Source organism: Podospora pseudocomata, chromosome 5 (assembly GCF_035222375.1).
Source record: "Podospora pseudocomata strain CBS 415.72m chromosome 5, whole genome shotgun sequence".
NCBI lineage: Eukaryota > Fungi > Ascomycota > Sordariomycetes > Sordariales > Podosporaceae > Podospora > Podospora pseudocomata.
This window is the reverse complement of record NC_085889.1, coordinates 3,490,073-3,517,745: the sequence shown is the minus strand read 5'-3', so window position 1 is coordinate 3,517,745 and position 27,673 is coordinate 3,490,073. Positions and strand designations below refer to the sequence as shown.

Below are 27,673 nucleotides of genomic sequence, written 5' to 3'. Positions count from 1 at the left end.
GAGTCGCACACAGATCTGAGACTGCAATTCATCGCTTGCTCCTGCTCGAACCGAGCTAGCGGGTGGCAACGAGCACGAGGATCAGGATTATGAGACGACTGTGTAAGCTGGAGGGATGGGTATCATGGGGTAGTTATGCCGAGGTGTCGGGAGGTGTGTATAAACGTATAAGAATGGCGGATACCTATCTTCAATAGAGCCAAGAGGTGGTGAGGTGGTGAGGTGGTGAGGCGGTTGTGCAGAATCGAGGTGAGGTGACTAACGTGTAACGTCGCAGCAACAGCAAGCGTGCCTATGCAAGATGATTCCAGAAGTTCCCTTGCACAGCATTAGTCGGTGTCCTCCTGCAGTAAGTAATTTGTAAGTGACGTTGTCGATAATAGCCTGCCTAGGCGGGCGATGGATGATGAATAATTGATCTGCTTGGGGAGGTTCGGAAGGGTTGGCGAATGGGCCGCCGATGGATGGGAAAACGACAGCCCTCTGCGGTGTGGCTGCGGCTGTGACCTGCAACTCTAAGTGGCTGCTGGGACCTTGTAGGCGTTCCCAACTGGCTGGGAGGGATCTCTGACCGAGGTCGTGATCGGCCAGCCTCAGCCAATCATAGCCTTATATCGACAATGGTACCTCGTGTGCTCGGGTTGCAACGACCTGCAATTCGTGTTGGGCCAAGCGGAGCTTTTGAGAACTTGACGTGCTTCCCGCTGCTGTCACCTTGAACCTCACCTCATCCTATCTTTCGACCTCCTCCTCGGCCCTATACCGTCGCCTCAGCCTTGATGTTCCTGCCAAGCCTCCCGTTCCCATTCACCTCAGACTACCATCACCGCTCACTCACGGATAGCCCTCTAGGGATATGCAGTCATATCGACCAGCTGTGCCCTGCCACGGCGGCGGCGGCAAACATCGATAATGACACCTCGCACCTCACAGAAGCCCGTACCCTCCCTCCGTGTCGTCAACGGTGACCCCCATGCCGCACTTTTGGAGGCTTCGGCGACTCAGCTTCGTTCGTGTAGAACCCACGTCACTTTCACAAGACGCCTGCTCCATCAAATTTCCCCGTCTTCCCACACACAAGGCCGATCGTCGTGATCTCCCCCAGCACTTCTGACAGCGCAACCTGTCCAATAGCTATGTCCGGGCTGACCAGACCTTGGTGATGGGATGGGCCTGTCGAGACATCGATAGGCTTCCAAGACCGCCACCGGATCGGTCCCCCGCTATCATCCCGCGTCCGCCCAGCTCGACAAACCCAGGTTCATCCGTCACCGACGTCGATGAGTCTCCGAGGATTCCAAGAACTCTGCATCATGGGGTGTTGGTATTTGCAATGCTCAGGGAGGAACTGGGTAACCGGCACCTGGGCGGGACGGTCCGGTACCTGGGCGTTGCTATTCTGAGAATGGATATAAAGGGCAGCTCAGTCAGCAGTGTGATGGGATTTGTCTCTGCAGCCAGTGTCTTCAGAATATCCCGGTATCGATATCCCTCCCATATCTGTCTATTCTCTATCAAAATGGGCCAGCAAAACTCCCGCCCTGTCTTTGACAGCAAACTGACCAAAAGCCATGTCGAACACGCCCTGATCCAACAGGATGGGCGCCATAACGACATCCCCACAGTATGCTTTGCCTCCTCCATCGTTCCCATGACCATCTAGACTGACTCGGCCCCCCAAGGTCCTCGCCACCCTCCTCTTCCTTGATGCCTCCCCGGAGATGCTCAAACACGCCTACCGCTGTCGCAAAGACAGCCTCCACACCTGGACCCCATCCCCGGGCAGCAGTAAGCCACTGCCCCCTTCTCCCTCTCTCTCACCACCTAGGCACTTGGGGTACTAACAAGCTCACAGTCACCGACGAAGCAACCAAAACCGCCCTCCTAGGCGACAAACGCTTCCAGCGCGCCTTCATGACCTACTTCTCCCTCCTCAACAACCAATACAACTCCAACTCGACCGCCCTAGCCCTCTCCCAGCTCTTCTCGGGCCCCATACCCCTCGTCTACGGCCTCTTCTCCTCCCTCGGCCTCCCCCTCACCTTTCTGTCGGATGGGATAGAGCTCCGCTCCGCAATCCTGGTAGCCCAATCCCTCACCCTCTCAGCCGTAGACTGGCAGCCCGGCATCTATGACCTCCTGACAAGCAGCCAGCTCGCCCGCCCGGCATCAGAACTCCTCGGACCAGAGGAGCTACTAAGAAGGGTAGCCTACGACGGGCGGTTCAGCGGCGTGATGAAGGGGGGAGCGGGATATCACAACATCAGCCAGATCCTGTCCAACTCGTCGGCAAGGACGGCGGTGGTAGAGTACGTCCAGCAGCTGGACTGTCGGAATTTATCGCTGCTTCTCCCCCAGCTGGCTTCGCTTTCTGTTTTGCTGCTCACGGCCACGCACAAGCCGGAGAGGCCGGCGTTTGATTTTTATCTTGCACATCTTGTCACGGCCGTTAATTCTTTGAGGGTTGTGCTCTCTATTCTGGAGGAGGGGACGCAGAGGGTTGTGGTTGCGAGGGGGGTCTGGCTGTTGTTTGTTTTGGTTTATGTTACGCAGCTGAGGCCGGTGGTGGATGGGGAGTTGCTGATGGGGATGGAGTTACAGGAGGGGCATGATTGGCGGGCGGTTTACGACGTGTTTTGCAACGAGGGGGGGACGGGCCAGGGTAGGTGGGGGAATGGGCCTTGGCTGAGGGTCATGAGGACGTTGTTTGAGCTGGGGAGGGAGTTTGATGGGGAGGGGAATGGGGGGGTGTGCCTGAGGGGGGCGTGGAAGATGGTCGGGTATTGGAGTGGGTGGACGGGGCTGGGGGGCGAGGGGGGAGGGAGGGATGGGGGGTTGAATATCAGACTCTAGGGGACGAGGGAGTGGGTGGGAGTGGTCAAAGGGGCGGTGAGCGAAAGGGGTGGGAGTGAGACGAGACGAGAGGAGGGTGTACGATGTTGATGTTCTAGACCCGGAGTCTGATCAGCTGGCTGGCTGGCGATTCGTTGAATATACGTCAGGACGGGAGACTGGACTGAGTGAGCAACAACATACACATGGAAATAACACCGCCACTGCTAGGCAGAGGGGGGAGAGTTACGTACATACATAAGCTGGGGGGTTACGTACACGCATGGATATTGGAACTGGATTAATAGTGTACTCTATGTACTTTGGTAGGTAGTTAAAAAAGCAATGTACTAATTGTGTGTTTTTTATTTTTTTTGAAATCTAACGGGGAAAGCCGTGATAGGGTCTTTTTGGTGGTTGAGATAGGGGCAAAAAGGGGGTCGAACTTAGCAGTATGAAACAGGGTTCATGAGGGTAGAGGCGAGGAAGGTGAGTAAGGTCTTTGCAGGGTATTCGCTTGGAAGCGGGGGGAGGGGGGGTATTAGAGGAATGATGTTCACTCTTCGCGGAGTAGGCGATGGGTATTTGGTGTGTTGGGGTGAAGCTGTATGGCTATAAGGGAAGCATCATGAGGCTGTGAGTTGGGTGTTTGTATGCAGCTCACGAGGCTGATGTAACTGTACTTGGTACATGACAAATACCTGCCAGGGGAAAGGCGTATCTTGAAGGGATGGGTGGGATATGTAAGGTACTTTTCTCGCAAGTGTAGCTAGTTGTGATTTGTAGTAGTTCGCGGATTCGCATTAGATTACCCAGGTATGCGTGTTGTCTTGGCCAAGGAACAGGTCTTTATGATCATTTGTAATCTCTGCCGTAAGCATTGGTTATTCCTACGCTTTCGATATCTCCTCATAAAAGCAGCCAAAATTGATGGTAGCCAACTTGATAGTTTTTCCGCTTGGGAAAGGGTTGGATGACGTGACGGGGTGAGCTGCATTGCATTGCATTGCCGAGCCGAGCGTTGTGAGACTGGACGCGGGTGGGCGGGCCGGGGGTTTGAAGAATTGTTGCTGACAAACGTGCTGTCAGGTAGGTGAAAAATGATGACTTGTCGAAGAGATGATGTTCTTGGTTTGTTGTGTTTGTCTCTGTTGCTCTAGGACTATGGCGCCCTTATCACGCTGTGGACACCTTAAAAGACCGGCGCTACAGAGTCGTAGCACACATCATGAGATGACCCTTTGAATCACATGTTACAAGAGGGCAAAGTCTCACTCAATGATAGCCAGCAGGGATTCAAAGACACCTAGATACTCGACAGGCTTTGGATATTTACCTCGGCTTCTAAAAGGTCAATTTATATCTGAAAGATGTTACGAGATGGGATGGTTATTCCACGTTTTCCTGTCTTGCAGTACCATACCCTAAATTCTGCCCAACGCATGCTTGCTAATCGAGGAAGTTACAGATACTGTGAAATCTATTTCAAGAAAATGCGACACGCTCTTATACATACCTAATCTTCAACAATATTTCAGTACACATGTCCTGGTCTGAAAGCTCATGGTCGAGTGGTCCTCCCCTTTCAAGTATCCTTGCTTTCGGCAGCACTTCCTAACAAAGATGACATATGATTGGGAACAATCCCGATAGAAACAAATCCAACCTTCTCAAACAATGTCTCATTGGTTTGGAGACTTTGTCTTGCATCATGGGTAGACAGGCAGTCAATGAACCCCCTCAACTCTTCCAAAAGACAAGTCGTATTGTCCACCAAACCTCCCCACTCAATATTCTCCCAGCTTCTTTAGTTGTCCAGCCCAACACCCTCCCGGGCCTTCCGAGCTTCCGTCCTGCAACAAACAAACAATCGGCGACGATGAGCTTTTCATGGTCTTCGCCCCATTGTCCCCAGCTCTTTTCACCTAGGTAGGTAGGTAAGCTATACGCGCTCTTCCCACCCGCAACACACATTCGACATGTTTCTGAACCGCGGTTCCCTACACGCAAGACCCATTTACAAATATAGGGCATCCTATGCGTCTTCCGCATGTATAGTCGTCCTTTCGCCATGCACCTTGTCTGGTTCATGGCAGGGTTCGATTCGGTCACTGGGACGGGCCACGTTGACAGACCATTCGAGGGGATGGTGGCCCCCTCCCATCTTATTGCTGGGTTTTTAATCTAATAAAATGCCAGATAGCTCTCAGAGTAGCAAGTTGTAGATGGAAAAATCGACTACGACAAGATATTGCTCAGTATGCATTTAAGAACTCCGACAAAAGTCTGCCTCGTATGCAGAATTCCCCTTCGCGTCTGATAATGCTTCCAAAAAAACAATAAGAAACAGATACCTTGGAAAATAAACAACGGACGATACTATCATCTTGGTGTTGAATCTGTCAAGGGGTGGTGAGGCGGACGTTGAGTGCGGCTGAACAGCTGACAGCCCTACGAGTGTCAGCGGGGTGGAGTGTCAGCGGCTGTTGACGGGCGGCCCGTGCACCCCCCGTCAACGGTGGAGTCGTGGGCCTTGTTCTGGGCCTTGTTCTGAGCCTTTTGCAAGCGCTTTCGCCTCCTCCCAATCTTTAGGGTTGAAGGTGCGGCGTTGAGAATAAAAGAATTGGCATCCATTGTGTGGAGTGGCCTGTGATCAAACGGCAGAAATCATAGATTTGGTTAAAGTAAAGCAATAAGACAGCACTGAGCAGTTCGTATCAGTTGCTCCATTGCCCAAATTCCGGGCCGCTGATAGGTTGGCAACCCCGAGCACTGTTGGGTCGAATGGGGGCTCTTCAATGAAAAGGCAGCATAAGTAACATAGATATCGCTGTTGAGAAAATGAACAGTGGAAGGGCAACTGTTGCCGAGTGGTAAAATAGTAGAACGTTACAGCGAACATGCCGGTCGCCTGAGTCGAGATGGCCTACTCCAGGGTTGGGGGTAGTGGCAGTTGGGTTGGGGGTGGGGCGGGCCAAGCCTGAATCAGCGACTAAAAAATGGTAAAAAAATGATCACGATATCGTGGAACCCTCCACCCTCCTCCTCCCCTTTTCCTCCTGCAGCCCATCCTCTTCGGTGTCCCAGCACACACACACACACACACGCACCGCCTTCGCCAACCTTCCCCTAGGGTGCTTCTCTTCTTCTTTCGCCGTCTCCCTCCAGTCTCCCCTCCCCCCCCAATCGACGGTCGGTTTTTTATTTCTTTGCGTCCAGCTTCAGCTTCAGCTCCAGCCTCGACCCGACAACCCACTGTCGCCGTCGCGTGTTCGTGCTGCTGCCCTGCAACGCTCAACCTGAATCCCGAGTGCCGCCTCCCTGCCCGAGCCACTCGTCCCGCTTTTTTTTTTCTTCAGCCAAAGGCCCTGCCAAACTACTTGCTGCTTGCCAGACAGACCCTCTGCGCTCGCTCCACGGTCCAACCCAAGCCTCCTCAATCGCCTTTGTGACAAAGAAAAACAATCGCTTGCGTGACCCTCCTCGGCCCCTCTCTTGCGCATCAATCCTCCACCGGGAACATCATCCTCAGGAACGCCCAAAACCCGAAAGAAAACGCCCCCCCCCCGCCCTTACCTACATCGCGACCATCTGTGACTTTGACTAGTCATGGCCAGTCCTTTGCAGTTTGCCTACCGAACCCAGACGGCCATCGGCGTCTTTGACGCTGCGCCTGTCTACGAAGCCCTCCCTGGGTTCGTCAAGCCCCAAGGGAACCTCCGGTGTTGTGTCTACTCGCCATGCGGCCGCTACTTTGCCTATGCTACCAACGACGGCATCTCGGTCGTCGACGCCTCGGTCGGCCACGTCTTGACCAGCCTCCCACTCCCCATGGTGTACGAGATCAGCTTCTCCCCAGGCGGTACCTACATGAGCACCTGGGAGCGCCCCGCCAAGGATGAGAATGGTGACGCTACCAAGAACGTCAAGGTCTGGCGCACCATCGAGGATGTCCCCGAAGGCCAGGAAAAGCAGCCGCTGGGCAGGTTTGTCTACAAGAACATGTCGGGCTGGAGCCTGCAGTACACGGCCGATGAGAAGTTCTGCGCTCGTCTGGTCACCAATGAGGTCCAGTTCTACAACAGCAACGACCTCTCGGCGCCTTGGAACCGTCTCCGCGCCGAGGGCGTCACCGACTTTGCTATCGCGCCTGGGAAGAGCCAAAACGTGGCCGTCTTCATCCCCGAGCGCAAGGTATGTTCTTTCAACGCTCGATTCCTGACGCTCGAACAGTTTGCTAACCCTGACTTCTCCAGGGTCAACCGGCCGCCGTCAAGGTTTACAACGTCCCCCAGTTCAGCAGTCCGATCTCGCAAAAGACATTTTTCAAGGGCGACAAGGTCCAGCTCAAGTGGAACGCGCTGGGCACCAACCTGATTGTGCTGGCACAAACAGAGGTGGACAAGTCCAACAAGAGCTACTACGGAGAGACCAACATGTATCTCCTGAGTGCCAACGGCTCTTTTGATGCCAGGATCACCCTGGACAAGGAAGGCCCCATCCATGATGTGTCGTGGTCGCCCAACTCCAAGGAGTTTGGTGTCATCTACGGCTACATGCCCGCCAAGACCACCATCTTCAACCACCGGGCTGTGCCTACCCACTCCTTCCCTCTGGGACCGCGCAACACCATCATCTTCTCGCCCACCGGCCGCTTTGCTCTCGTTGCCGGCTTCGGCAACTTGGCTGGCCAGATCGATGTGTACGATCTCGAGAAGGACAACCGCAAGGTCACGACGATTGAGAGTGGCAACCCCAGCGTCTGCCAATGGAGTCCCGACAGTCGCTACATCATGACGGCCACCACCTCGCCGCGCCTTCGCGTGGACAACGGCGTCAAGCTCTGGCACGTTGGCGGTGGCATCGTGTACAACGAGGATTTCAATGAGCTGTACAACGTCATGTGGCGTCCCGCGGCTGCGGATGCCCTCCCGGCCGGGGACCCGCTGCACCCTGTGCCAACCCCCCACCCGTCTGCTCTGAAATATTTGGGCACGGTGAAGACGCCTTCCAAGCCCGTGGGCGCCTACCGTCCTCCTGGAGCCCGTGGCTCGTCCACCCCCCTCCACTTCAAGCGCGAGGACGAGGGCGGGGCTGCGCACACGGTTAGCAACGGTGTGCCCCAGATTGGGCCCAACGGTTTTGGTCGCCCCCGCAACCAAATCCCCGGTGCCGAATTCACAAGGCCCGCCGGCATTCCCGGTGCCATCGCTGCTGATGGCGGCGATCTTTCCAAAGCGGCGGCCAAGAACAAGAAGAAGAGGAACAAGAAGGCCAAGGAGGGCGAGGGCAATGCCACGGATGCTCCCGGCTCCGAGGGTGGCCTTGCGCCTCCACCCCGAGAATATGGCAACGGCTCCCCTGCTGAGGGCCGCAGCCCCGAACGCCGTAACCAGGGTCAGGGCCACAGCTCCCAGCACCGCAGCCAGTCTCGCAACAACTTCAACGGTCGCAACCGTAGCAACACGCACCGTGCCCGCTCCCAGAGCCGACCCGGCCACTTTGGACAGTCGGCGCAGCAGCAGCAGCAGCAGCAGCAGCAGCCTCAAGGAGGTTCCCCTCTCGGCGGCGGTGACGGTGCTATGACGCCTGCCCAAAGCGCCAACGCCAAGAAGATTCGCAGCTTGCAGAAGAAGATCCGGGCCATCGAGGACCTGGAGATGAGACATGCTGGTGGTGAGAAACTGGAGGATACGCAGGTGAAGAAGATTGCTACCAAGCCATCTGTCATGAAGGAGCTTGAGGCGCTGGAGAGGGAGCAGTAGACGAGATTAGTGCAGAACCAGTCTCGGGGATATGAGGATGACGGAGGGGAAAAGCACGGCGTAGAGTTGTGTACTTTTTCCCCCTCGTGTCCAGCTTGTTTCTTTGCTACTTGCTTCTGGACAACAAATCGAGACTCGAGATTTACGAAACCTACCCTCCTGGATGTTCAACCTAGCGGTATCGAGCGAGGGTGTGGGGTTTGAGAAGGGGAGGGTGGGAGAAGAGTTATACTGATGAAAAATGAGAAAATATGCCTCTACTACGAAAGTTTGCTTGATCAAGCAGGCGAGTAGGAAGTAGCGGTAGGAATGAATTGATAAGTGCCAGCTTCTGATTTCGTGATCCAGTTTTTCTCGTCGATGTGTTGCCCCACAGGACATGCGACTGTGAAACCTTGTCCCGGATCTTTCGATCTCGATCTCTCAGGTCAGGGGTGGTCCTGAGCAAAAGCCGGGAGGGAAAGGCGGGCGGGGTAGACCAAGCCAAAAACGGAGAAGCGTTGTGCTTGTGCAAGCCACTCCCCGTTTCTTATTTTGACGTAGCCATGGAGGGAGGCTTACAAGGTCGGTGGGAGATGGCTTCTGGGTACCACCGGTAGACAAAACAAAACAAATGAGTACAGCAGACACAACAAAAAAGAAAAGTCCGGAAGGTAGCCAGTGTGACATGAAGGAAAATAAAGCAGAGGTTAGCAAAAAGCTCACCAGCCAAGCCGTGATGGAGTGGCCGGTTACGAAAGCCGTTTCGGGGTCAAACTGGAGGTACAAGAGCAGAGGAGGAGTTATCTAGCCACATAGCACAATGGAACAGGTCGTCTTCTACTTTGACACCACCCGGATGTCCGGTCCCTCCTCAGCATGCTCCTTCTCCGTCTTTGAACGTTGCTCCTCTAGTTGCAACACCTTCTCACCAACAGCCGGCTTCTCAATACCGACCGTCGTCTCACGATGGCTATCCATCACATCCTTCTTCCAGATATTGACATACACCGGATACCTATCATCAACATCAGCCAGTCTCCTTGACACCCTGCTTCCAGGAAGAACTTACACAAAAGCCAAAATATACCCCATCATTGGGATCGCCATCGCAGTATGCGCATCCCTCGCGCTCACCACCGCCCCCATCATGGGCGGAAAGACCATGCCCCCCGAAATAGCAGCCACAAGCAACGATCCCCCCATCTTGGTGTGTCTCCCCAACCCTCTCAGCCCGAGAGTGAATATGGTTGCAAAACAGCAAGACTCGAAACACAAAACGAGCATCAACATCGCGATTGATGTCGCTCCGGCGGTGTTCATCGCCGCCGTGACAAAGACGAAGCATAGTCCGAGATAAGCAGCAAGCATATACCTCGGCTTGAACGCAGGAATAGTCAGCAACCCGCCAGCCACGAACCGGTTGAAGGCGTACAGTCCTTGGCCCACAGCCAAGAGGTCAGAAGAAGTAGCCCTATCCCGACCGGCTTCCTCGCAAAAATTGATAAAGTAGTTCTGTCCTCTGTCAGCCACTTTCCCCTTTTCTTGCGGTCAGAAAAACTCACCGCAACAGCGACCTGCGCCCCGACATAACAGAACTGGCTCCAGACGGCAATGAAGAGGTTGTACTGTCTCCTGAAAGGTCCCACCTCTCTCGGTCCGTCAATCTGACTCTCCTGCAACCCCATATCCGCATCCGTCACCTCCACCATGGGCACCACCCAAAACAACGCGACCAACAACACGTCGAACCCCGCCACCCCGAGATAGACCCATTGAACATTCTTCAGCCCCTCCCCCCCCTGCTCTTCGAGTCCCTTTCCGAAAAACACCCTTGACGCCAGCAACGGCGCGACGAAGGAGCCAACCCCTTGAACTGCTTGCGCCAGGTTGAGGCGTATCTCCGAGTATCGCGGGGGACCGCAGATGGAAAGAAAGGGATCGGCGGCCGTCTCCAAGGTGGCGAGCCCAGCCCCGACAACGAACATGCTGCCGCAGAAGCCGCCAAAGGAGGAGTAGGCACCCGAGGGCCAGAAGAGGAGGCAGCCGATGGAGAAGATTGCCAGGCCGGTCATGAAGGTGACGCGGAAGCCGTAGGAGCGGAGGATGAAGGAGGAGAGGGTGGGGGGGAGGAGGAAGTAGGCTCCGAAGTAGGAAGTGGACAGGAGGGCGGAGAGGGTGGGCGTGATGGAGAGGTGGTGCTGGAAATGGGAGTTTAGGACGTCGAGGAGGCCGTAGGCGAAGCCCCAGAGGAAGAACAGGGTCGTGACGAGCAGGTTGGGGAGGAGGGATTGTCGAAGGGTGAGGTGGGCGGCGGAAGTGATGGTGTCATCTCTGATGGTGACTTTGCGGGACCAGGGGCGTCCCATTTTGCTCCGCTCGTGATGATGCATGGTGATGCTGCCGTGGATGACTCTTGATCACATCACAGAGAACAATCCTAGACAAGAGAGAGACAAAAATTGCGGGGACGGACGGACGGACGATATAAAACTGCCTTGACCTCCTCACCCGTCACTTCCATATCCTAACCCCTCATCCCATACCTACCTGCATTCTACCCGGCCAGCCGGATGAACCCTATCGACACAAGAACCACCGTTGTCACTGTCGTGTAACAATCAAGGTAGGCAAGGTAGGTAGGGATGCAGAAGGTTCGTCATCGATCCCTATCCCATTCGGCAGAAAGCCCACCGTTTGGGAAAGCTCGTGTGTGGACGGAAAAACAGAACTACCTAGAATGTCACACTGCCGGCATAAACAACGTGGTGTGATATGGCCCGAGCCGTCTTATCGCTACTCGGCTACTTATTAGCCGCTTTCTTTTTTTTTGCTTTTCTTCTTTTTTTCTAGTCTTGAAAAGATCTATCAAGTCCAGCATTTTTGGCCGCGTGTGATGGCGTTGTTTCTGTAAACAATGGATGATAAATGGTGCAAAATATGTAATCATCATCTGGTTTGATGAGCGGTCTAGGCAGTGAAGCCTCGAAAGGTTAAGTCGAGGTAAACTTTTGAGTGTTGAGGATGAACTACCTAGGTATTGAAGCACTTTTGCAGAGCTCAAAGCCGTTGGTCTGGAAGGTGATGGACCAAAAAGGGGGTGGAGTATACGGGGGAAGGGAAGAAAAAAAAAGAAAAAAAAGTGAAAAAAAAAAAGAAAAAAAAGTGAAAAAAAAGAAAAAAAAGAAAAAAAAAGAAAAAAAAAAAAAAAAAAAAAAAAAAAAAAAAAAAAAAAAAAAAAAGAAAAAAAGAACAAAAAAAGAAAAAAAAAAAAAAAAAAAAAAAAAAAAAAAAAAAAAAAAAAAAAAAAAAAAAAAAAAAAAAAAAAAAAAAAAAAAAAAAAAGAAAAAAAAAAAAAAAAAAAAAAAAAAAAAAGAAAAAAAAAAAAAAGAAAAGAAACGAAGAAAAGAAAAAGAGAAGAAAAAAGAAGAAAAAGGCTAAAAGAAAATTAGATATGCATCAGCCGTGAATCGAACACGGGGCCCATCGATGGCAACGATGGATTTTACCACTAAACCACTGATGCTGCTTCCTGATTCGATGGGAGTTGTGGTAAGGATTAGGGTATATGTGGCAAAGATGTTTTTGCAACGACAGGAGCAAATCTTAAAAGAGGAGTGTGTTGACGTCTTAGGAGGTTCGTAATTATATCAGACAGACAATACAACAGTAGCTCCGTTTGGAATTGATATCTCCGATTTACATCTTCCCCTTGATATCCTCAAACAACGCCTTGAGCTTATCCATATCAGTCGCCTGCATTGGCCACCCAACACCCAGCCCCTCCTTCTCGTTCGGCTTGGGGATCATGTGGAAGTGCACATGCCCGACTTCCTGATGAGCCAGCTTGCCGTTGTTTTGCAGCAGGTTCCAGTCCTTGGCGCCGGTGGCGGCAGCGAGCCTTTTGACGACGGGCAAGATCTCGCCGAGCTGGTCGTCGGGGATGTCGGTGAGCTTCTCGCCGTGGTGCTTGGGGATGACGAGGGCGTGGCCTTTGGATAGGGGGTTGATGTCGAGGAAGGCGAGGGTTTTGTCTGATTCGAAGAGTTTGAAGCAGGGGATTTCACCTGTGAGCGGGGGTCAGTGAGGGGTTGTGAGAAAGGGGATTGAGGAGGGGAGGTTGAGCACCCTTGATGATCTTGCAGAAGATGCAGGCGGCGGACATTTTGGTTGACATTTGCCAACTGAGAAGTTTCAGGTGAGATGAGACGAAGTTGTGAGGGTGTGTGAGTGAGAGAGCGGGGGAAGAGTGACGTAGCTCTCTCCCCTGGCTAAGGTGAGGTTCGAGTTGAGGCTTGGCGGGAAGCTGAGCTAAGGAGCTAAGCTGTTTTGGGCAAAAGGGAGGCTTGTAGCGCTTCAGAAGATATATCGAATTACAGATATAAAGACGCTTTGATTTCCAGGTTGCTTGACAGGTTCCCTCATCAGGTAGTCAGGCCCAAAAGACCAAGACCCTGTTACACATCTTCTGCGGCGCAGCCCAAAACCCGGGCGCAGCAGCAAGACGAGACAGTTACCCCGCAAACTGCCCACTCTCAGCAGCCCCACGGATCACGAAGCTGTGTTTGGACCCCGCCATCCAGCCATCACTGCCGCCTTGCCGCGCAAACTCATACCTGATCTACATTTCTTATTACACCTGCCCAGTCGCAACCTGTGTCGCAAACCTCCTTTCCTCTCCCCAGCTCCATCACCAACCTACTGCATCTCCTACACTGCCCGACAGAGTACCCTCTCCAAAATGCCCCGCCACACCTTCCAACCAACCCCCCTCTTCGGTGGCGCCCTCACAGTCGACCTCCCCACCAACTTCGCCGACGTCTCCAAGCTCCGCCAAGTCCCCGACAACCAAGAAGTCTACATCGACAAAGACGGCTTCACCTCCATCATAGTCGACATCACCGAGCGCGTCTCCTCGTCCTCGTCCGACGACCCCCTTGAGCGGGACGCCAAAGCCCTGACCACCCACCTCGAGGAGCTCGTCGGCGTCGAGGACGCGGCCGAGACGGTTCAGGTGTGGAATACAACCGAGACTCAGATCAGCCACCTCTCGTATGTTTTCCTCCTCCCTCCCCCTTCCCATCAAATACTGACCGTGGGGGGCGTAACAGGGAAGATATCCCCGCTTACACCTTGATCGCGACGCAAACACACAGGCAGCGAGAGGGAGAGAGACAGGGCGCTCCCGACTTTACCGCGTTGATCCTGACGCTGATCAGGCTGAAGAAGGAGCAGACGGACATCCTCGTGACGATCAATGTGCCGCACATCAAGGGGGAGTATGACGAGGAGGAGATTGACCTGGCGATGGGGAAGCAGGGCGAGCTGATTGGGGATGCGGTCGAGTATGCGGCGAGGATTTGGGAGAGTTTTGATGTGAAGGATTGGGGGTTGTTTAACGAGATTTAGCGAGGAGGGGGACGGGAGCTTGGTGTCAAGTGAGATTTATGGGGATGTGTGATACCCGGGTGTTGGCGGTTGGAAGTGTTTAGATATGGTATATAGGTTGGGTTATCTGGACGGGTTGGGTCGGTCTTGCTGTTGGAAGGATAAATGGGAATGGGGGTATGTTTGTTGAAGGGACATCTTTGACGAAGTCGCGAAGTGTTTTTATATTGCCTTTTCAATGCATACCATGAATGAAGCGCAGTCTGCTTTTCTTGTTCGAAAGGCCATCTTTGATCAATATTATGAACAAGGTTGTACACATGTTCGAAATGCAGTTAGTTGATTGATTCACTTAGCTTCTTTAATCTGCTTTCTTGTATGCAGCCTACAATGTTCTATACAGGGGTATCTTTCTTAGTTTTCTTAAACATATTCCCATCACCTCATCACGTCAAATCCACCACCTCAATCTCCTTCTTCCCCCCTCTCACCGGCAACTTCACCTCTGGCGTCCCCTCCTTTGAACCCGCCACCATCACCACCACCCCCCCATTCCTCTCCTTCTCAGCCTTCCACCTCTCCGCCACAACCTTCATCACATCCTTCTGCTGCATCCCCGGCTGCTCCGCCTTGACCCTCTTCATCTCCTCCTTCATAAAAATCTGGTACGCGCTCTGCTTCTTCTCTTGACCACCACCACCACCACTGTCACCAGCCTTCCCACCCCCTCCCCTTGGCGTCGGCTTAACCTGCACCAGCACCCCCTTACAAACCCCACACCTATGCCTCCCCACATCGATACTCTTCGAATGCCTCTTATACCCCATCCCACACCCCCCACACTCCCACACATACCTAAAATCAATTTCATAAGTATGCTTCGTCGTAACCTCGATCCCATACTCCTTCCCAAACACCCCCGTCACCTTCTCCCCCCAAGCCTTGAACTCCTTCCCGTGAGGGTTGGTGGTGATGCCACTAATCATGAAATTGCAGAGATGGCAAAACTCGTGCGCGAGCACATTGTACAACCTGTGAGGCGTGGTGATGACCTTGGTCGACAACTCGATAGAGCAATGGTGCCGGAATACAGGAGGGGAATTCGGCGGGCGGAAGGTTTCCCTTTTCCAGTTTGCCCGCCCGGCCGTGGTGGCTAGGGTGCGGGACCAGATGATTTTTATGCCGCCTGTCGAGGCGGACAGGGTGGAGAGTTGGGAGGAGGTGATGCGGGTGTCGAGGAGGGAGAGGAAGGTCTCTGCGAGGGAGAGGCGGTTGGTTTCGAATTCTTTGAGGGATTGGCGTTCTGAGGCGGTTTTTTTGGCGGGGGAGGGTGGTTTGCTGGTTGTGGTTGGGAGAGGAGGAGGAGGAGGAGGAGGATGGGGTGGTGGTGGTTTGGAAGGGAAAAGTTGTTTTGCTGGGGAGTGCTGGTCGTTCCAGTCTTCGACGAATTCTTGGGACCAGAACATGTCTGTTGATGGTCGGTGGGGGGTGTTGGGGATGCGAGGGAGTTTGGTGGGTGATACTAGGCCTTTTGGACGGGGAGCAGGGGCGGGTCTGGGTGGTGTTGATGGCGGTGAAGATCCGGGTTCCTCAGTGGGGGTCGAAATTGTTAATGGCATTGATTGTGGTGGTGGGAGGGGGACGTTGTCCAGGCGAAGTCGCAAAAACCTATCTTCTAGGTTTTTTGCCTTGGCTTTTTTTGATTGGGAAGAGTTAACTGATGAGTTGGAGTTTCGTGCTGGCTTTGCTCTTCCTTGCGACTCCGCAGCTGGAGCTTTCCTCGGCGGGGGACCAAGGTCAAATTCACTGTCGTCGTCCGAACCCTGCTCCGTGTAGCTCCCCCCCTCGTCGTCGTTGTCGCTGTCGCTGTCATCTTGCGGGTCATCCTCTGACTCACATGAATGAAACGTGTCGTCGAACATGGAAACGTCCTCAAGAATGCTCACTTCCTCCCTGGCAGAGACATATTCCTGCTCCTCCTCTGGTTTTGACTCCAGCGACTCTTTCAATGAAGACCCCTTGGTCTTTCTAGTCCTGAGTTCAACCCTCGTCCGTCTCGGCTCCTCCTCTTCTTCTTGCTCGTCCTCAAACGACTCCTTCACCCTTGCCGCCTTAGTCTTCCCATTTCTGCCCTCAACCCCCTTCCTCGGCTGCACCTCATCCCCATTCACCACCGCCTTCATCCCCCTCCCCTTCCCCCTCCCCTTCCCCCGTCCCTCCTCACCCCCCTCCGGCGTCCAAGCCCTCAGCAAACTACTACTCACCCCCCGGACAGGCGCCAACCTCCTCCTCCTCACCGTCGCCGGTGGTGGCACCTCCTTCTTTTCCTTGCTATTTTTCATCCCAGCAACAACCTCACCCTTCTTCCTAGTAGTACCCAACGCACTCGGAGAAGGAAACTCCTCCTCCTCATCCTCATCCTCATCATCCTCATCATCATTATCCTCCTCACCACTGTTCTTTCCCTTGTCGCTCTTTTCCTGCTCCGTGTCGTCTTCGTGATCATCGCTCCAGTGCAACACCCTCCTCCTCCTCCTCCTCCCGCTCCCAGCTAGTCGCGCCATTTCTGCCTTATCTCCCCCTCCAAAATGGGACGTAGAAAGGGAAACAAAATAAACACAATGGAGCACCGTTCGAGATAATGAAGGTGAGATTGATTTCTGAGTGCGTGTGTGTGTGTGTGAGTCGTTTAAGAAAAAAAGATGTAGGTTTCGGCGCTTTGGGATTTAGGGAAGGAAGAAAAGAGAGCTGGTTGTCAGGAGCAACCGCTGCTGCCCGACTGAGTGGATGGGATGAAAGATGGGACGTGCATGATGCCCGCCCGCCCCGCAAGTGGATTTTTGCGGAGGGTTTGAGTTTGTTTCATTAGACATTAGGGTGGTATGTTTTTTTCCTTTATTTTATTCTTTTTATTCTGTTTTTTTTCCCCTTTTTTTGGGAGGGGGGGGTGGGGGGTGAAACGTTTCATTTTATTGTATTATGAAGAGTACAAATTTTTGTGAAGGGTTACAATCTCTGGATTGAAGGTTTATTGCCTATGGTAGGGGGGAATGACAGTTGCTTGTACAGGCCCTTTTGATGCAAAAACTTCCCAGATCCAATATCCCAGGAAACCAAAGATGGAATCGCTGGCTTGAAACTAACGACTCCCTCCTTTCCGAACAAACCTTTCGTTATCAAAGACAGACCCGAATCGCCGATAACGGTCCAGCTAGGTGATCGGGAACAGCCCGTGGGGGTGTGTTGTTCCAGAAGTTGAGTCTTCAGCACACAGCAAGCCGTTTTCTCGGCTCATTGGCCAACATCAACACAAGAAGATCGCCATGTGGTTCTTTATTTATTCAATTTTTTTCGCCTCGCGGGCCGCGCGGTTTCCACATCACCACATACACTGTGTTGTAACAAACCTGCTGTATAAAGAGCAGCAGGTGGCGTGTGACACTGCTGATCTGCTCTATATGGTTATCTATCTGTCACTCAGACTACTGCACTGAGGCGCTGCAAATCTGTATGAGGAGTTATCGTGGGCGTGCAGGTTAGGGTCTAACGCTGTCTCACATTTGTTCTCTTCACGAGGAAAAAGAAGAAGACTGGCGTGTTGGGTGGTGGGCTGGGGCTGTATTACGGTGTTTGTAACCTCCTGACAGATGTGTTCGAACGATTGCAGCAAAAACGCAGCACAGTGTGACTGATATGGGCATTCCTCGCCTCATCGGGCTTCTTACCAGATCCGTCCTCACCAGACTCACAAGTAACGCAGCTACCAGCGCAGTGGTTCAGAGGTTGAATGCCCGGCTCGGGGCCAGACTTGTCTTGAGCAATGTCCGAGCAGTACACAGTATTTGACGACGATCACCCAAGTCACACCACGCAAGCGGTTCTGTCATACTGCTGATCTCGAAGGTGGTCTTCAACATGGGATGACGGGCGGCCGGTCATATTGGCCGGTCAGTCCAGTGGTCTCCCGTCCTGGTCTCGGTCCGGGGGAAAAAAGGCAAAGGAAGAAACGGATCTCATGCGATGAGCTGGCTCAAATTTTTTCTTTTGCCAAATTCTTGATTTTGTTGATATCTATCTTTCCGGTAAGTTTATCATGCATGGCCAGCACAGCAGCAAAACGTCCTTTCGGAGGTTGCTAGTGTGCCAAGAACGATTGACCTGCCACTCGGAATTCGAGAAAAAGACCATGATCCACAGAGGAGTCGATCGATCGAAGTGTGCAGACAGAGAGAAATATTTTTGGTGAAGTGCGTTTGCTGTTTTAGACAGGTTAAGTGTAGGTAGGAGAAATCACATTGCAACCTTCGTCATAGGGCAGTGAGGGGGACAATTGGAGGTGTGAATCTCGCATCTGGTTGCCTCGTTCCTTGCAGATTTGAACAAGAAAATGGTGGTGTTGGTCGTTTGGATATATCGATTAATTACCGGTCATCCGGCTGGTGAACCGCGCAACGTCAGACTTGTTGTTTTCTCTTCCGGGGGGTATTGCCGCACCCCTCTTTTGATGCTGGAAATAGATCACGTTAGACAGGAACCGTTTTCCTTGATAAAGGGGGTGGGGGGGGGGAAGAGCTTCTGAAAGGGGAAGAGGCACAGATCTTGTGCAAAAGCACCTCGACGGCGTCAACTTGTCAAAAAGTCCTGGCGCACTGTGTTCGGAAAAACCGGGCCTAACCTGACAAAGAGCCCCTGTCGGGTGTGCCGTACAAAATACTGAAGCGGCTCCAACTCGAGTCCATGGCGGCTCCGCCAAAAAAAGGAATACCTTGGAAGAAACTGCAGCGAGCCTCCACCGCGATTTCAGCTGCTTCGGGAATTGCGCGAGATAAAACTGTGAGACACGGCGAGTGAGGGCGTGAGGCCCTTGTCATCGAAAGGTGTTTGCCACTGGCCCAGTCCGGCACGTCGTGGGTCGATTATCCTCGTGTCCAGAGGGCTCTAGCTGCATTGGATCACTGACAAGAAACACAGCCCAGTTGTCGGTTCCCTCGAATCCTCGAGATGCTACGTGATGTCGTGGTCGAGAGATCAGGGGATTCTTTTGCAGTAGTGATGGTCTGGTCTATATAGGTAGTATCCAGCATCTGTGGCTAGCATATGCCGTTTCCATCGCCCGAGTCACTACTAGTCCGGCCCATCTGGCTTTTGACTGGTAGGGCTGCTATCCTAGGATGGGACAGTTTTGACAGTTTGCCAATGGGATGTCTCCGATAAGCTGAGTTGTTGTGGAGAGAGGGTCAAATAGTGGGATAGATTCCTTGTTTTTTTCCTTTCTCAAAGAGGAATCCATTCTGAAGGTCGTCGTCATCGATGTGCTTCTCGAAGACCAAGCTTTGGCGTTGATGTGCCTTGGCCCGCCCTGCCAGGTGTTCCCTGTCGAAACCTTGGTGGGAACGGAATCTTTTCTCAGGGGCAGCGATTGGAGGGCCAATTGATTTTTGGGGGTGGGGCGACAGTTGCAAGCTGGGTGGCGGAGCCGTGGATTCTGATACGGTGCAATTTCGAGTCGCCAGCCCGCGCCAGCCCGGCAGCGAGCCGGCGGTAACCCGAACTGGAGTTTCCCATTGGTCAGAATGTGCTTATGTAAATCGAGATGGTGGCGCGACGAAATGCAAGTCTTCAGGAGTTGGAGTTGCAATTTGCAGATGGCACCGGCGACTTCGCTGCAGCTGCCAACTTGCGTTCCCTGTTGATGTGAGAGTTGAGGGAGAGGGAGAGGGAGAGAGGGGGATAGAGAGAATGAGAGAGGGAGATGGAGAGAATGAGAGAAAGAGAGAAGTGTGTTTTATGTCTGAGGCTGTGACTTGTATCCGGCAGCGAAACAAGCATCAGCAGCTTCGTCTGAAATCCGGGGAAAACAGAATGTGAGGCAGAGAGGCATCCGGCGTGAAAGCAAGCGCGTGCCTGACAAATGGGAGCAGCACAGTGCTTCCGCTGGCAGGTCGACACGGTGCCCTCCCTCGTCCGTCTTCCCCTGGCAGATGCTTCCACCCCTGGTGTCTTTCCGAGCCCGAGACGAAACGCACCGCCCATCCCTGCTCCCCTGCTCAGCGAGTGGCCGAATGAATGCCTCCTTTTTCCTGCCCATTTCCCTGCTTCTTTCCCTTCCCAAGAGTCCAAGGCCAACACTAGCCAAACATCCTTCCGTGGCCAGTGCCTCCTCTTTTTTTTCTTCTCTTTCTTTCCTCTCCTCTCTTTTCTCTCTCGACGCTCGCTCGCTCACCTGCTGCTTCCGACACCTCTACCGTCTCTCGTTCAGGTAGTAGAAAGTCGCCAGTCGCCCGCCGTCGCCCGCCGCCCGTCGCCCCGTGTAGGAGCCGTTGCAATCCAGCGGTCGCCTGCCTTTTGAGCTGCGTGCCGGCATTCGAGACACGACGCCGTCTGGATCCGTCGCGCCGAAACGACCCTCAAGGACGACACATTACACTACGGTCGCTGAGGCATATCCAATCAATCAATCAACCAATCCATCCATAATCTTTTTGATTCCTTTCCATCAATCAAAGAAAATCCAGTTTCGCTGAAAGGGGGGGGACCCACGCACGAATTATTTAGCGGCCTGTTTTCTTGCATACCGCCACCATCCCCAAGCCAACCTCCCTCTTCTCTGCGCCCCACAGCGCCGCCAATCGCTCACCCTCGTTGGTCGGATTCTGCTCCTGTTGTGCATCAACAATCAACAACACGCACGTTATCCGGCACCTTTCTCTGCTCTTCAGCGCCCAACCCAAACCCAAAATCATAGCTTGTCGAGTTTTTGCTCCTCTTGCGGTGGCCGGCCACTTCTTGGACATTTTGACACGACAAGACTCCCATTTTTCGGGTCGACAACGCCACACCCACTTCCCCGGCAACTGCTCCATGAGCCTCTGATACGGTGAGTTTTGCACCCGCAACGCCTGGTGGAAACCTTGATTTGGACCCTTCGGCTTTCCCGAGTCCGGACACGATCGTGACAGTTTTGGCTAATTGCCAGCAGACGACTTTGTTGCCCAACATGTCGGGATATCCCCAAGGCCAGGGAGGCCAGGGCCAGGGCCAAGGCGGCTACAACGGCCGCGATGAGTACGATGACGGCTACGGTCAAGGCGGTCACGGAGGCCAGCACGGCAATGACGCCTACTACCAAGATGACCAACAGTACTATGACAACCAGCCAAATAGCGGTCACGCCCAGGGCCGCGGCAATCAGCAAGGCGATGGCTACTATGACGAATCGTAAGTTCTGGCTCTTGATGCGAATGGATAGAATGGGCGGGCAGAGTTGACTTTGATGGCCCAGTGGTTACTACAACGCCGACCCCAATAACCCGTACCAGCAAGATGGCGGCTACTACGACAACAACGACCAGTACCAGGACGATTACTACAACAACGGCCAGAGAGGCAACAATGGCTACTACGATCAAGGGTACGGTCAAGGTGGCTACGGTGGCAATGGTCAGGGTCCAAGGCAGGGCTCCGAAGACGATTCGGAGACCTTCAGCGACTTCACGATGAGGTCCGACATGGCCAGAGCAGCCGACATGGACTACTATGGACGCGGTGATGAGCAGTACAACAACGGCTACAACGATGAGGGAGGCAACCGCGGATACCGCCCACCATCGTCGCAGATCTCCTATGGTGGAAACCGCTCCTCCGGCGCCTCTACGCCCAACTACGGAATGGACTACAGCAATGTCCTGCCCGCCGGTCAGCGCTCCAGGGAACCCTATCCCGCCTGGACATCGGATGCCCAGATTCCCCTCTCCAAGGAGGAGGTGGAGGACATCTTTTTGGACTTGACGGCGAAATTCGGTTTCCAGCGCGACAGCATGCGCAACATGTACGACCACTTGATGACACTTCTGGATTCGCGTGCGTCCCGCATGACGCCCAACCAGGCCTTGCTGTCTCTCCATGCCGATTATATTGGTGGCGACAACGCCAACTACCGCAAGTGGTACTTTGCTGCCCATCTTGACCTGGACGACGCCGTCGGTTTCGCCAACATGAAGGGCAAGAAGGCCAAGAAGAAGGCGAAGAAGGGCAAGGGCCCGGGTCCCGAAAACGAGGCCGAGGCTTTGGAAGATCTCGAGGGCGATGACTCGTTGGAGGCGGCCGAGTACCGCTGGAAGACGAGAATGAACCGCATGTCGCAGCACGATCGGGTGAGGCAGCTCGCTCTGTTCTTGCTCTGCTGGGGCGAGGCCAACCAGGTCCGCTTCATGGCGGAATGTCTCTGCTTCATCTTCAAGTGCGCCGACGATTATCTCAACTCGCCCGCCTGCCAAAACCTTGTTGAGCCGGTGGAGGAGTTCACCTTCCTGAACAACGTGATCACGCCTCTGTATCAGTACTGCAGAGACCAGGGCTACGAAATTTCCAACGGTGTCTATGTCCGTCGCGAACGCGACCATGAGCAGATCATCGGCTACGATGATTGCAACCAGCTCTTCTGGTACCCCGAGGGCATTGAGCGCATCGTGCTCGAGGACAAGACCAAGCTCGTCGACGTTCCTCCCGCGGAACGTTACCTCAAGCTCAAGGATGTCAACTGGAAGAAGTGCTTCTTCAAGACCTACAAGGAAACGCGTTCCTGGTTCCATCTCCTCGTCAACTTCAACCGCATCTGGATTATTCACCTGACCATGTTCTGGTTCTACACGGCCTACAACTCCCCCACGCTCATCACCGTCAACTACGAACAAGAAGTCAACCAGTGGCCCGAGAAGGCTGCCCATTGGTCCATCGTCGGGTTCGGTGGTGCCATCGCTTCCGGTATCCAAGTGGCCGCCACCATCACGGAATGGGCCTACGTTCCAAGGAAGTGGGCGGGCGCGCAGCACTTGACCAAAAAGTTGATGTTCCTCATTCTGGTCTTCATCCTCAACGTCGCTCCCGGCGTTTACGTCTTCATGCCCGAGAAGGACGACAAGGCCTATATCGACAAGCAGCGCACTACTCTCGCGCTGGCCCTCGGTATCGCCCACTTCTTCATTGCTCTCATCACGTTCATCTTCTTCTCCATCATGCCGCTAGGTGGTCTGTTTGGAAGCTACTTGACCAAGAACTCGAGGCGGTACGTGGCCAGTCAGACCTTTACTGCCAGCTGGCCCCGTCTCAAGGGCAAGGCCATCGCCATGTCTTACGGCCTCTGGCTTATCGTGTTTGGCGCCAAGTTTGGAGAGTCTTATGCCTACCTCACCCTCTCCATCAAGGACCCTATTCGGTATCTGCACATCATGGACACGTCGTCCTGCATGGGTGACTTTTTCCTGAACAACATGATCTGCCAACATCAGCCCAAGATCACGCTCGGACTTTTGCTCATCACGGATTTGATCTTCTTCTTCCTCGACACGTACCTGTGGTATGTGCTCTTGAACACGGTGTTCTCGATCGCCCGGTCCTTCTACCTCGGTTCTTCCATCTGGACTCCCTGGAGAAACATCTTCTCTCGTCTCCCGAAGCGTATCTACTCCAAGGTCCTGGCAACCACCGACATGGAGATCAAGTACAAGCCCAAGGTCCTGATTTCTCAGATTTGGAATGCCATCATCATTTCCATGTATCGCGAGCACCTCCTGGCCATTGACCATGTCCAGAAGCTCCTCTACCACCAGGTTCCTTCGGAGCAGGAGGGCAAGAGGACGCTGCGTGCTCCCACCTTCTTCGTCTCGCAGGAAGATCACTCTTTCAAGACCGAGTTCTTCCCCGCCTACAGCGAGGCCGAGCGCAGAATCTCCTTCTTCGCCCAGTCGCTCTCGACGCCCATCCCTGAGCCCTTGCCCGTTGACAACATGCCCACCTTCACCGTCATGATTCCTCACTACAGCGAAAAGATTCTCCTCTCCCTGAGAGAAATCATTCGTGAAGACGAGCCTTACTCTCGTGTCACCCTTCTCGAGTACCTCAAGCAGCTTCACCCTCACGAGTGGGACTGCTTCGTCAAGGACACCAAGATTCTGGCCGATGAGACCTCGCAGTTCAACGGCGAGGATGAGAAGACGGAAGGCAAGGACACGGCCAAGAGCAAGATTGATGATCTTCCCTTCTACTGCATTGGTTTCAAGTCGTCGGCCCCCGAATACACGCTCCGCACACGTATTTGGGCCTCGCTTCGTTTCCAGACCCTGTACCGTACTGTTTCCGGCTTCATGAACTACGCCCGCGCCATCAAGCTGCTCTATCGTGTCGAGAACCCCGAGGTTGTCCAGATGTTTGGCGGCAACTCGGACAAGCTGGAGCGTGAGCTTGAACGCATGGCCCGTCGCAAGTTCAAGCTCTGCATCTCCATGCAGCGATTCGCCAAGTTCAAGAAGGAAGAGATGGAAAATGCCGAGTTCTTGCTCCGTGCCTACCCCGACCTCCAGATTGCCTACCTCGACGAGGAGCCTCCCCTTAACGAGGGCGAGGAGCCCCGCCTCTACTCTGCCCTGATCGATGGCCACTCTGAGATCATGGAGAACGGTCAGCGTCGCCCCAAGTTCCGCATTCAGCTCTCTGGCAACCCCATTCTCGGTGACGGCAAATCCGACAACCAGAACCACGCCATCATCTTCTACCGCGGCGAGTACATCCAGCTCATCGATGCCAACCAGGACAACTACCTCGAGGAGTGCCTCAAGATCCGTAGCGTTCTTGCCGAGTTCGAGGAGATGAAGACGGACAACGTTTCCCCCTACACTCCCGGTGTCAAGAACGCGGTCCACACTCCTGTTGCCATCTTGGGTGCTCGTGAATACATTTTCTCGGAGAACATTGGGATCCTTGGTGACGTTGCTGCCGGAAAGGAGCAGACGTTCGGCACCCTCTTTGCCAGGACGCTGGCCGAGATTGGTGGCAAGCTTCATTACGGTCATCCCGATTTCCTCAACGGCATCTTCATGACGACTCGCGGCGGCGTGTCCAAGGCTCAAAAGGGCCTGCACTTGAACGAAGATATTTACGCCGGCATGAACGCCCTGTTGCGTGGTGGCCGCATCAAGCACTGCGAGTACTACCAGTGCGGCAAGGGTCGTGATTTGGGTTTCGGCTCTATTCTCAACTTCACGACCAAGATCGGAACGGGCATGGGTGAGCAGTTTTTGTCTCGCGAGTACTACTACCTCGGAACCCAGCTGCCGTTGGATCGCTTCTTGTCCTTCTACTACGCCCATCCTGGTTTCCACGTCAACAACATGTTCATCATGCTTTCGGTCCAGCTTTTCATGATCTGCCTCCTGCAGATCGGTGCCCTTCGAAAGGAGACTGTCCGCTGCGACTACAACCGCGACGTTCCCATCACGGATCCTCTGTTGCCCACGGGCTGTGCCAACACGGACGCGCTGGTCGACTGGGTCTACCGCAGTATTCTGTCGATTTTCTTCGTCTTCTTCCTCTCGTTCGTGCCCCTGTTTGTTCAGGAGATGATGGAACGCGGTGTGCTGCGCGCCGCCACGCGCTTCGCCAAGCACATCGGCTCCCTCTCGCCCTTCTTTGAAGTGTTTGTCTGCCAGATCTACGCCAACTCTGTGCAGATGGATGTCACTTTCGGAGGTGCTCGCTACATCGGTACTGGTCGTGGTTTCGCAACGGCTCGCATCCCCTTCGGTGTGCTCTACTCGCGCTTCGCCGGTCCTTCGATCTATTTCGGAGCCCGTCTGCTGATGATGTTGTTGTTCGCCACCATCACCGTCTGGACCCCCGCCATCATTTACTTCTGGATTTCGCTGCTGGCCTTGGTCATCTCCCCCTTCCTGTACAACCCCCACCAGTTCGCCTGGACCGATTTCTTCATCGATTACCGCGACTACCTCCGCTGGCTGTCTCGTGGCAACTCGCGCTCGCACGCCTCATCTTGGATTTCGTTCTGCCGCCTGTCCAGAACAAGAACCACGGGCTACAAGCGCAAGGTTATCGGTGACCCGTCTGCCAAGATGTCGGGAGATGTCCCTCGTGCTGCCTTCACCAACATGATGTGGGCTGAGATCTTCACACCTTTCTGCCTGGTTCTTGTTACCCTCATCCCCTATCTCTACATCAACTCCCTGACCGGTGTTGGTGGTGAGTTTGGCACCAAGGAGGTGGACAATCCCGCGGCCGTTGTCATGCGTGTCGCCATTGTCGCCTTTGCCCCCATCGGTCTCAACCTTGCCGTCCTGGCCGCCATGTTCGGCATGGCGTGCTGCATGGGTCCGGTTCTGAGCATGTGCTGCAAGAAGTTTGGCTCGGTCCTCGCCGCCATCGCCCACGCCGTCGCTGTTATTGGCCTTCTTGTGTTTTTCGAGGTCATGTTCTTCCTGCAGCGTGCCGACTTTACCAGGACGCTCCTGGGCATGATTGCTGTCCTCGCTCTCCAGCGCTTCATCCTGAAGGTCATCGTCACTCTGTGCTTGACCAGAGAAATGAAGACGGATGCCGCCAACATCGCTTTCTGGACCGGCAAGTGGTACTCTCTCGGCTGGCACACCGTTTCTCAGCCCGCCCGTGAATTCCTCTGCAAGATCACCGAGCTCAGCATGTTCGCGGCCGACTTTGTCCTCGGTCATGTCATCCTCTTCCTCATGCTCCCTGTCATTCTCATTCCTCAGGTTGACAAGCTGCACTCCATGATGCTCTTCTGGCTCCGCCCAAGGTATGTCCGCCTTCGTCCGTCTTCATCGCTGACCACGCTGACATGTTTGACAGTCGTCAAATCCGGCCTCCGATTTACTCGATGAAGCAGACCAAGTTGAGGAGGAGACGCGTCCTGCGTTACTCGATCCTCTACTTCACCATGTTCATCTTGTTTGCCGCCTTGATCGCCGGCCCGCTCGTTGCCGGCAAGTTCATCATGCCGACTCTGGAAACGACGTTGACGTTTGGCGACATGGTGTTGGTGCAGCCTGATGTGAATCAGGACAACACCCGCAACAGCACCATGACCGGTACCGGTCGCCCGAGCTACAGTGGTGCCTATACCCCTACGACAGTTGCGGCGAAAAGACCGGCCGAGACTGCGGGCACCAACGACAGACTCTTTTAAGCAAAGCAAAGCGCCAGCTTGGTCAGCCTCGCGCGAGGCCACGACTTTGTACAATTTTTAATAGTAGCCATATGGGATTTTGTCGAACCTCTCTTTGGTCAAGGAAAAGAATAGGGAGATGGGGAGTGGTCCCGGGGAGTTTTTGTCATGAAAAGAAATGTTGTATTCTTGGAACTCGACAGCAAACCTCTGGCAGCATGAGCATCATTTCATTTTGATTTTTTTGTCTCTCTTTTTTTTTCTTTCTTTTTTCTTGTTGATTTTTTGATTTTGGGGTTGGCGGAAGGCATTGGTATCACATACATACAAGTGGGCTTTTTTATTATTATTCTAGACGCTTAGCTCAATTTCCCTGTCTCTGCTGCTTTTTGTTATGTGGTCTTCTGAAAGTTGCTTAATGCGGATTAATGGCATTGTTGGGTTGCGTTGTTGCATATTTGTCCAAGTACCTTTGAAGCATTGCGTGTTTTTCAAGATGATTGCTTGTGTGTGTTGTCGTCGATGTGCTACTACGTAATGTAATGGGTTCAATAAGGATGGATGGCTACGAGTCATTGAGCAAAGAAGGGCATGATTATTGATGAGTTCTTGAATGTGTGTATGATTGAGAGTAGGGTACCTAATGAAAATATCTTGGTTGCCCCTGAACTGATTTGAGATGCCAAGAGAACTTGCCCCTGAGTCGGGAACGGGATTTGAGAACAAGAGGAAAAAAAGT

The 27,673-nt window shown here is 53.6% G+C and overlaps 8 protein-coding genes and 1 non-coding gene across 9 annotated transcripts; 5 read left to right on the top strand and 4 right to left on the bottom strand.

Moving 5' to 3' along the window:
• Positions 1–560: 560 nt before the first annotated feature.
• Positions 561–2,853, top strand: QC762_508450 (uncharacterized protein; the record flags this gene model as incomplete). The annotated part of the gene is made up of 3 exons (XM_062891256.1): positions 561–1,624; positions 1,683–1,788; positions 1,856–2,853. Exons 1-3 carry the CDS (start codon positions 1,163–1,165, stop codon positions 2,851–2,853), a joined length of 1,566 nt encoding a protein of 521 aa, XP_062742584.1. The 5' UTR covers positions 561–1,162.
• A 3,002-nt stretch (positions 2,854–5,855) lies between these two features.
• On the top strand, positions 5,856–9,428 carry QC762_508440 (uncharacterized protein). Its single transcript, XM_062891255.1, has 2 exons — positions 5,856–7,026; positions 7,089–9,428. The coding sequence occupies exons 1-2, from the start codon at positions 6,442–6,444 to the stop codon at positions 8,595–8,597; spliced, it is 2,094 nt and encodes a 697-aa protein (XP_062742583.1). The 5' UTR covers positions 5,856–6,441; the 3' UTR covers positions 8,598–9,428.
• QC762_508430 (uncharacterized protein) lies at positions 9,267–11,266 on the bottom strand. Its single transcript, XM_062891254.1, has 3 exons — positions 10,142–11,266; positions 9,649–10,091; positions 9,267–9,594 (listed from the first exon to the last, which is right to left on the bottom strand). Exons 1-3 carry the CDS (start codon positions 10,967–10,969, stop codon positions 9,417–9,419), a joined length of 1,449 nt encoding a protein of 482 aa, XP_062742582.1. The 5' UTR covers positions 10,970–11,266; the 3' UTR covers positions 9,267–9,416.
• A 765-nt stretch (positions 11,267–12,031) lies between these two features.
• QC762_0085370 lies at positions 12,032–12,102 on the bottom strand. Its single transcript has one exon. It is a non-coding gene; the product is annotated as a tRNA-Gly (tRNA).
• Positions 12,103–12,158: 56 nt separating this feature from the next.
• On the bottom strand, positions 12,159–12,753 carry HNT1 (Adenosine 5'-monophosphoramidase; the record flags this gene model as incomplete). Its single annotated transcript, XM_062891253.1, has 2 exons — positions 12,159–12,643; positions 12,705–12,753. The coding sequence occupies 2 exons, from the start codon at positions 12,751–12,753 to the stop codon at positions 12,276–12,278; spliced, it is 417 nt and encodes a 138-aa protein (XP_062742581.1). The 3' UTR covers positions 12,159–12,275.
• QC762_508410 (uncharacterized protein) lies at positions 12,692–13,985 on the top strand (the record flags this gene model as incomplete). Its single annotated transcript, XM_062891252.1, has 2 exons — positions 12,692–13,628; positions 13,688–13,985. The coding sequence occupies exons 1-2, from the start codon at positions 13,318–13,320 to the stop codon at positions 13,983–13,985; spliced, it is 609 nt and encodes a 202-aa protein (XP_062742580.1). The 5' UTR covers positions 12,692–13,317.
• Positions 13,986–14,342: 357 nt separating this feature from the next.
• On the top strand, positions 14,343–15,002 carry QC762_0085340 (uncharacterized protein; the record flags this gene model as incomplete). Its single annotated transcript, XM_062883986.1, has 2 exons — positions 14,343–14,629; positions 14,984–15,002. 2 exons carry the CDS (start codon positions 14,343–14,345, stop codon positions 15,000–15,002), a joined length of 306 nt encoding a protein of 101 aa, XP_062742579.1.
• On the bottom strand, positions 14,411–16,147 carry QC762_0085330 (uncharacterized protein; the record flags this gene model as incomplete). The annotated part of the gene is made up of 1 exon (XM_062883985.1): positions 14,411–16,147. The coding sequence occupies one exon, from the start codon at positions 16,145–16,147 to the stop codon at positions 14,411–14,413; it is 1,737 nt and encodes a 578-aa protein (XP_062742578.1).
• Positions 16,148–20,058: 3,911 nt separating this feature from the next.
• Positions 20,059–27,602, top strand: FKS1 (1,3-beta-D-glucan synthase). Its single transcript, XM_062891251.1, has 3 exons — positions 20,059–21,182; positions 21,247–26,565; positions 26,619–27,602. Exons 1-3 carry the CDS (start codon positions 20,962–20,964, stop codon positions 26,953–26,955), a joined length of 5,877 nt encoding a protein of 1,958 aa, XP_062742577.1. The 5' UTR covers positions 20,059–20,961; the 3' UTR covers positions 26,956–27,602.
• The last annotated feature ends 71 nt before the right edge of the window (positions 27,603–27,673 follow it).

Coding starts and splice junctions, on each gene's coding strand:
- QC762_508440 (XM_062891255.1), top strand. CDS start 6,442: ATGGCCAGTCCTTTGCAGTTTGCCTACCGAACCCAGACGGCCATCGGC. Junction 7,027..7,088: donor TCTTCATCCCCGAGCGCAAG/GTATGTTCTTTC, acceptor TGACTTCTCCAG/GGTCAACCGGCCGCCGTCAA.
- QC762_508430 (XM_062891254.1), bottom strand. CDS start 10,969: ATGCATCATCACGAGCGGAGCAAAATGGGACGCCCCTGGTCCCGCAAA. Junction 10,092..10,141: donor GGGCGCAGGTCGCTGTTGCG/GTGAGTTTTTCT, acceptor GACAGAGGACAG/AACTACTTTATCAATTTTTG. Junction 9,595..9,648: donor GGGTATATTTTGGCTTTTGT/GTAAGTTCTTCC, acceptor TGTTGATGATAG/GTATCCGGTGTATGTCAATA.
- FKS1 (XM_062891251.1), top strand. CDS start 20,962: ATGTCGGGATATCCCCAAGGCCAGGGAGGCCAGGGCCAGGGCCAAGGC. Junction 21,183..21,246: donor GATGGCTACTATGACGAATC/GTAAGTTCTGGC, acceptor TTGATGGCCCAG/TGGTTACTACAACGCCGACC. Junction 26,566..26,618: donor CTCTTCTGGCTCCGCCCAAG/GTATGTCCGCCT, acceptor CATGTTTGACAG/TCGTCAAATCCGGCCTCCGA.